Genomic DNA, 8,541 nt, shown 5'->3' on the forward strand with positions numbered 1-8,541 from the left:
CTATACTTATGAGTAAATTCAGATGTAATCTTTATTCACTATCGCATACAGGAGCTTTGCTGAGTGCCAGGAGCACTCGGCGAAGTCCCAAAAACACTTGGCAAAGGGTTTGCCGAGTGTTACACTCGGCAAACGACACTCGGTAAATTTTTATCGGCAAACACTAGTTTGCCGAGTGTTTTCTGTCGGGCACTCGGCGAAGACGTTGCCGAGTGCCAAAAGAAACACTCGGTAAACTTTTTTTCAAGAAAAATAAAAAAAGACAGGCCGACACTGCGGTCGCACCACCAGCACCGCCGCCACCACCACCATCCACGCCTGCCGCCGCCGCCCGCACCACGCCGCATCCCTCGTCACCGCAGCAACGATGCAGCCATGGCGCGACCGCGGAGCCCCGAGCTCAACCCGTCTCGGCATAGCGGAAGCTAGCTCTCTTGGCAACCGCCGCTGCCGAGCGCCGCCTGGGAAGGAGAAGGGCTTGCCGCCGCCAGGGAAGGAACACCGCTCGAGGCCGCAGCAGTGCTTCGTGGGCGCCGTGACCCAGAGCGCTGACTCGTTGCGCCTCCTGCAGCCCTCTACTCGGCCCCAAGCTGCCGCTTGGCGGACCACACACCCGCCCCGCGCCACCCCTCCGCTTGGGGATGGGACCACGTGGCCCTCTGCCGTGCGGCATCCAGCGCCGCCGCCCGCTGCAACTCCTCGAGCGAGCCCCGTTGGACGCATGGCCGAGGAGGTCCGCGCCACCACCGCCGAATTTGAGGGGAGGAGGCGCTGCGTCTCGCTGCCGTCATCGAGGTGGGGGAGGAGGGCGCCACCGTGAGATCCAGAGGGCGCGACGCCGGTGGGGGATGGAGCCACCGGGGGTGGGCGACGCGCCGCCGGGTGGGGATGGAGACACCGAGTGGGTACAGGATCTGCCGGGGTGGGAGGGTGGCGACGCCGGCGTGAGGAGGGGAGGGAGGCGAGGGGGCGCTGGGGGCCGGCGTGGGTTAAGTAGATATTTTTTTGTGTTCACCGAGTGTCTCGGATTGGGCACTCGGCCAAATTTTTTCGCCGAGTGTTATAGATCTGAGCACTTGGTAATTTTTTTTCTTCTCCTTTTTTTGGCCGAGTGTTCTAGAGCTAAGCACTCGGCAAATAATTTTTTTATTTTTTTTCTCCTTTTTTTGCCGAGTGTTCTAGATCCGAGCACTCGGCAAAAAAATTTTCTTCTCTTTTTTTTGCCGAGTGTTCTAGATCTGAGCACATGGCAAATAATTTTTTTTCATTTTTTTTCTTCTCCTCCTTTTTCAAAAAAATATTTTATTTCTTTGCCGAGTGTTTTTTTAACACTCGGCAAACCACCTCTTTGCCGAGTGTTTTTTTGTTGACACTCGGCAAAACAAAGATTTGCCGAGTGTTTTCTTTTTGCCAAGTGTTTTTAGGGAAGTACTCGGCAAAGAACTTGTTCGCCAGGTGTCCAAGGAAATACACTCGGCAAACATAAAAACACTCGGCAAATTTGAGGATTCCGGTAGTGATTCCGCCCAAAAGAAATTTTCATCAGAGACAAAATAGTACGATTATACCAAAACTAATCATCAGGGAAGTGCATGGTGTCAAAAAATAAGCTCGACAGCAAAAGGCAGTAATGATATCATGATGGGAGCCACTACACTTGCAATGATAATGTTGTCAGAATCAAAACTTTATTAAGCGAGAGCAACCTAGCTTCAGATGAGCAAAAGGCAGTAAAGATCACCACTGCTACGGCCTACGGCTAGCTAGTTAGCTCCAGGGCGCCGCAATGCTTTTTATTTGCATCTTTCCCAAATCCCCAGGCCAAATAAACCACCTTTAAGTAATGATGACTATAGTTGGAGGATCAGATCAGTAGTTCAGTAGCAGCAAAGCTTGCAGATGCATATACAGCAGCACCGAGGCATATATATGATGAGATTACTGACTCCCGATCTCCAGCATATCCACACTATAATTAACCACACACACACACACCACTTCAAAGAGACTACTAGTAGCATCTAGTCGTCCCGTCTCTCTGATCCACGTACAGTAGCTACTATTGCATTCGGCACCATGGCCCTGGCCTCTAATTAATAACAAGCCCCAGCTGCTGCACCTCATCAACATTTTTGTCACAGTGGCATTGTTATTAGTCACCAGCACTAGTAAGTATAGATTAGTTATTATTTCACTTGAAGAAGAAAATGGATGCATTCATGAGTAGCATGACCATTTCAATTTGCTGTGTATCATCGATCGATCAGCATGTAATGTGACATTCAGATGGTGCAGGTACTGGGAATGGGAGTGGCATCCAGCTGATCTTGGTGAACAACTGCACGGAATCCATCTTGCCTGGCCTGCTGGGCACTGCCGGCCACCCGACGCCGCAGTCGGGCGGCTTCCACCTGGCCCCTGGCGACGAGGCCGCCTTCGACGTGCCGCTGGGGTGGTCCGGCCGCGTGTGGCCGCGCCGCGGCTGCTCCTTCGACGACCGTGCGCGGGGGCTGTGCGCCACGGGGGACTGCGGCGGCGTGCTCCACTGCGACGGCCGCCCCAGCGCCACCCCGGCCACGGTGGTGGAGATGACGCTGGGCACCCCAAAGTCCCCTCTCCACTTCTACGACGTGTCGCTGGTGGACGGTTTCAACGCGCCGGTGTCCATGGCCCCCGTGGGCGGCGGCGCCGGCTGCGGTGTGGCCGGGTGCCAGGCGGACCTCATCGTCTGCTGCCCGTCCGCGCTGGAGGTCAGGGACCGGGAGGGCAGGGTGGCCGGCTGCCGGAGCGCCTGCAGGGCCATGGGAGGGGACAGGTACTGCTGCACGGGGGACTACGCGTCGCCGGACAAGTTCCGCCCCACCATCTTCGCCCACGTCTTCAAGGCCGTCTGCCCCAAGGCCTACAGCTACGCCTACGACGACGCCACCTCCCTCAACCGCTGCAAGGCCAGCCGCTACCTCATCACCTTCTGCCCACCGCCGACATCCAGGAAATGACCATCATCCATCCATCTCGAATTCTCGATTCCCCATTCCATGGTGGCATGTATCACATACTGTATATAATAGGCGGGCCTCTCTAGGCTGCTGCATCTGAATCTGGCAAAATAACTAGTATGGATGTGGATCCTCCTGTATACATAGTGTTCAGTCCCTGTGCATCATCTTATTATACAGTACTAGTACTAGTATCAGCATGACATGATTAGAAACTATAAGAGTAGTTGTTGCATGCAACCATGAAGCTGAAGCTGTCAGTCAGATTAGAAACTATAAGAGTAGTTGCATGCAACCATGAAGCTGAAGCTTTCAGTCAGATTAGAAACTATAAGTGCTGTAACCGCCTGAAGGCTGGTAACGAAATCTATAACAGAAATCAAATCCCCAAGTTGGACCTCTGTCTCAAGTCTGAACCCTGTTCTTCTTCTATTGCTTCTGAATCTTGTCCAAATCCTACCTCCACTCAATTATCCGTCAGGTCCTAGTCCTAGACCCAGGACCTGACCCAGCTTTGAAGAGTGCGTGCAGTGCAAAGCGTCTGGAAGCCTGATTGATGCGGGCAGTGGACGACCGGCGCATGTATGTAAATTAATAAAGAGCGAGCGATTCCAGCATGAATGGATTTTGTTTCCTGGGCCTGCTCCGCACCAGCAGATCGGAGGCTGTCCAATGTGTCAACTCTCAAGGAGGGAATTCCAGTTAGTTGGGGCACACGAATTACGAATGCAACCCAACCGCAAGGATACTCTAAAACACACATACACATGCATAGACAGTGAAGAGATCGATTAGATGAAGAGAGGAAACTAAGAGGAGCCTGCTACTGCTAGTGCTAGCTAGCTGGCCCCGCCACAAGTCCTAGAGCTAGCTAGCTAGCTAAGCTAGTCGTCGTGCTTCCAGCGCACGAGCATGGAGACGCAGCGGCGCATGATGTAGAGGCGAGCCCTCTGCTCCCGCGCCGCGCTCGCTAGCCGGCTCCCCATGGACACGGACACCGACCGCCGCAGCCGTCGTCGTCGATAAGCTGTTGTTGAAGAAGAACCACCCGAAGAAGCCGCAGCAGCCTCTTCTTCTTCCTGCAGCTGATCCCTCTCCCTGCCCCTCCGGTGGCTTCCATCCTCCTCGTTGGGCTTCTCCTTCTACTTCGTTGGCAGCAGCAGCTGCTTCTGCTTCATGTCGCCGTCGCCGTCCCAACTGGTGCTGGTGGAACTGCAGCGGCTGCTGCTGCCTCCGCCGTACATCGATCTTACCAATGACGACGATCTATCTTCTTCTTCCAACGACCCACCCAGTCGATGGACGACGTATATATGATCCTCTCCTTCACAACTGCAGGGGCCGGGGCCAGGATGATCGCAACGAACTGTGTATCTCTTCTATTTATATATGTCCGAGCCGGCCGGCCGGCCGGAGCCTGTCTCCATCTCCATCCATCTGTCTGCCTCTCTACAGTAGTTAAGAGTTGATTGATACACATGGATGGGCAAAAATGTGGGATGCTACTGCTAAGCAGCCAGGCCACCACCTCCCTAAAATATTACCGTACATCCGTTTCCGCTATACTCACTACCAGAAACAGTAGGATTGCCGAGTGCCTTACGGTTTGCCGAGTGTATTACATCGGGTACTCGGCAAACACAACTTTTACCGTGTGTATTTAATAAAACACTCGGCAAACAAATAGCACTCGGAAAACTAAAACTTTGCCGTGTGCCTAATGTAAAACACTCTGTAAAAGACAAATTTGCCGTGTGCCAAATATAAAACACTCGGGCAAATTACAAAAAACTCTCGGCAGCAATGGACACTCGGCAAACTGGTGTCACGTGCGCTGGGCATGCAATGGCCATCTGACGGCCGTCGGGTGAGCCGTCCTACAGTTAGAACTTTGCCGAGTGTCCGTTAGAGACACTCGGCAAAGACAAACTATGCCGTGTGTTTTTTATTAACACTCGGCAAACTAATTTATTTGCCGAGTGTTTTTTGTTTACACTCGGCAAATTAATATTGTTGCCGAGTGTTTTTTAATGGCACTCGGCAAAATAATTTTTTTTCTCTCCTACTCTCCAAACTTTTTCTACTCTCCACATACATCATTTGGTACTACATGTTAAAATTTGATATATTTCTCTATCTATTTGCTATATTTAATTAATTTATTGTAGTTAGAGGAATTTTTTAGTTTAAGTCAAGTTTGAACTGAAAGTTATACAAATAATGGAATAAATTCAGTGGAGAAATCATATTCATGTTATTGAGTTCATTTTGGGTCCTTACTAGGGAAATGAAAAGAATTTTCGAACATTTTATTCAGGAAACACGCCCACGAATGTGTGGCCGGATGGTTTTTAAATTCTAAAAAAAAGCAAACGAAGTCTGAAAATGACGAGATTTGTCAAGATCTCCTGGTATCATACGTGGAGACTATGAAAAAAAATTAAGAAGGTTTCGCACAATTTGTCACGTAAGACCTTTACAAACATTGGTAAGACCTTTACAAATAGAAGCATCTCCGTACAAGAATCGTAGCGTTTCGAAGGATCCGATAAGATTTGGAGTCAAAGTGACAGTCGAATCGGGGTTTGATAATTTTAATTTATTAACTACAATTAACTGCAATTGGAGGCAATAGACAACATAGGTTCGTTCACGTCAAATTTTTGTAATTTTTTAGATCAGTTTGATAATTTTAATTTATTAACTGCAATTATAGAATTTTAATTATATATATTAAATTTGAGCTATAACAGCATGAAATAATGGATTAATATTCGTAGAAAAATCAAATATGCATTGTTGAGTGAATTTGACAAGGTATTTTTAAATTACATCGTAACAAATTTAGTAGAACACGCTATGAAGAAGGAGGACGGTGGAGCATGAAATATCGATTTATTTCGCCGAGTGTTTTGTACCTGACACTCGGTGAAAAGAACAGTTGCCGAGTGTCATATAGGGGACACTCGGCAACTTTGTCGACCGGCCCCACTGCACAGTATCGGGCCGTAATGGAACATGAAAAAAAATAATGCCGAGTGCCCCAGATCTTGGCACACGGCAAAATATAGATTTATTTTGCCGAGTGTTGTGTACCTGACACTCGGCGAAAAGAACAGTTGCCGAGTGTCATATAAAGGACACTCGGTAACTTCGTCGACCGGCCCCACTGCACAGTATCGGCCCGTAATGAAACATTAAAAAAAATAATGCCGAGTGCTCCAGATCTTGGCACTCGGCATATGCGTTCATATACCCCCGCCCCACCACGGCCGGCCCTTCACACACACGCCGCCACCCGCCGCCGCCTCCCCGCGCCACCGCGCCCTGCCGCCGGCGCCGCCCCGCCCCCGACGCTTGTCGCCCCCAGCGCCGCCCGCCCTCGGTGCCCCGCCCACCACCGGCGCCGCCCGCCCCCGGAGCGTCCCGCCCCCAGCGCCGCCCGCCCTCGGCGCCCCACCCCACCCACGGCGGCGCCCGCCCCCCGGCGCTTGTCGCCACCCGCCCTCGGTGCCCCGCCCCGCCACCGGTGCCTCCCGCCCCGCCACCGGGGCGTCCCGCCACCGGCGCCGCCCGCCCCGGTAAGATTTTCTAAATGCGCCGCCAAGGATTTAACAATATTTAGTCTAGCTTTGGATTGATAACTGCATTCCTTCGCTTCCATAACTATTTGGAGATTAGGGATAGAACAGAGACGAATATTTTTCTGTGACGAACATTTTTCTACTTTAAGCATCTTGATGAACATTTTTCTCTGACTTTGTGTCTGTTCTTTTGTTACTATAAGTAGGATTACCCTGCATCACCGTAGATCCCTAGTTTGAGCCCTTTCCCATGCACATAGTCTGCCAAGGCCGTTACTCCTGATGGGAATGTTGACGCATTTGCAGCCAGGTTGCTCTGTAGAAATGTAGAAAGCTAGATTACTACTAGTTCTTTTGGTACTCTGCATATATGATTGTACCGCCATTTACTCACCTGGGAATCCCTGTCATAGGCTGCCCAGTAATCATCTGCAGTTTCACAAATGTTGAGTTCTCTGGAAGTTTCAACTGGGCAAAAGAACAGCAGGGTCATTAGGAAATTACATTCTGTTGAGTGTTTTGGTAACTAGAGAACGATGAAAAATTACTTTGATCAATGGTGCACATGTACGGTGTTTTCCTTTCCCATCTTTCTCATGCTGCTGGGGGTTGTCTGAATAGTTTTTTTGTTAAAAAATTTTAATGTAGCTAGTTGGTGGAGATCCATGGCTGCATGCCTGATACACTAGATAGGTGATATATCCTTTCCAGGAGGCATGTGGAAGCATGAGATGTTGGAATTACCAGTTGCTACATAAATAGCACTTTGTTTGATCAAATATAAGTCCATCTAAGTTTGAAGTGTCATTGTCAATATTTTTTAATAAACTGGTAACTACATTGTTCTTTACATGCATACATACAGTCCTTTTCTTTAAGTAAAAAAGAATTAAGAAAAGAAGATGAATTTCTCTTTGATTTTCCTGGATTCCAGACTTCACATACACAGCGCAGCTAGCTGCTTAAGTCTTCAGTGAGACTAAGAACCAATCTTAATGCATCTTAAAGAATCATCAGTACGTGTACGATACTGTGCCAATATACAGCACTGTACTAGAGAGGCTGTATGTATAGTTGTACTACACAGTCTGCATGCAGTGCTGTCAGCAGCATTAGATGCTCCCCGGTCCGACACCACGCACCTGCAGTGTCTCCCCTTCCCCTCCAGCTCCGCTCAATCATGCGCAAAAGCTACCCACTCGCGCCATGGCCATCCTCTGAGGATTGAGGTACTGAGGTGCCACTCATTGCCTCATACTCCAGCTCGTCAACCTTTGGCCTGCCTTTGCAAACAAGATCCAGCCAGCCAGTTACGCACCAAAGCAGCCAACCACTTTTTCTTTTCTTCTAGTATCTACTAACCTTAGTTTCATTTCTCACCACTGACCAAGGTGGATAGATTCATGAACCGGACCATCCTGCTTCATTTCACAAATGAATGAGATACTGTATGGGAGAACAAAAAAAGAAAACATGCAACGTGAAAGACGCAGAGTGTCTGATGGTTCAAACTAAAAAGAAAACAGAACCCTGGGATGAACTGGGGAGAAAAAAAGGAAGGAAGAGGGTAAAAGAAGCAAAGGTAAAGTTAAAAAGGGCACTGATATAGCAGAAGCCGATTCTGGAGTGGGCAGTGGAGTGTGTACTGCTGCTCAGCAGCACCGGAATCCTCAAATTTGCCGAGTGTTTTTATGTTTGCCGAGTGTATTCCCTCGGGCACTCGGCAAACAAGTTCTTTGCCGAGTGCCACGCTAAAAACACTCGGCAAAAAAAAAAACTCGGCAAACAGGGCATTTTGCCGAGTGTCAAAACAAAAACACTCGACGAAGAGGTTGTTTGCCGAGTGTTAAAAAAATAAACTCGGCAAATAGAAATAAAATCTTTTTCTAAAAAAAAGAAAAGAAAATAAATTAAAAAAAAAACTTTGACGAGTGCTTAGATCTAAAACACTCGATAAA

At 49.1% G+C, this 8,541-nt stretch overlaps 2 protein-coding genes across 2 annotated transcripts; one reads left to right on the forward strand and one right to left on the reverse strand.

Moving 5' to 3' along the window:
- The first annotated feature begins 848 nt into the window (after window positions 1–848).
- On the forward strand, window positions 849–2,999 carry LOC136481142 (thaumatin-like protein). Its single transcript, XM_066478501.1, has 3 exons — window positions 849–944; window positions 2,057–2,168; window positions 2,287–2,999. The coding sequence occupies exons 1-3, from the start codon at window positions 849–851 to the stop codon at window positions 2,997–2,999; spliced, it is 921 nt and encodes a 306-aa protein (XP_066334598.1).
- Window positions 3,000–6,247: 3,248 nt separating this feature from the next.
- Window positions 6,248–7,172, reverse strand: LOC136481143 (uncharacterized). The gene is made up of 3 exons (XM_066478502.1): window positions 7,155–7,172; window positions 6,978–7,051; window positions 6,248–6,590 (listed from the first exon to the last, which is right to left on the reverse strand). The coding sequence occupies exons 1-3, from the start codon at window positions 7,170–7,172 to the stop codon at window positions 6,248–6,250; spliced, it is 435 nt and encodes a 144-aa protein (XP_066334599.1).
- Between the last annotated feature and the right edge of the window lie 1,369 nt (window positions 7,173–8,541).

Source organism: Miscanthus floridulus, chromosome 9 (assembly GCF_019320115.1).
Source record: "Miscanthus floridulus cultivar M001 chromosome 9, ASM1932011v1, whole genome shotgun sequence".
Lineage (NCBI taxonomy): Eukaryota > Viridiplantae > Streptophyta > Magnoliopsida > Poales > Poaceae > Miscanthus > Miscanthus floridulus.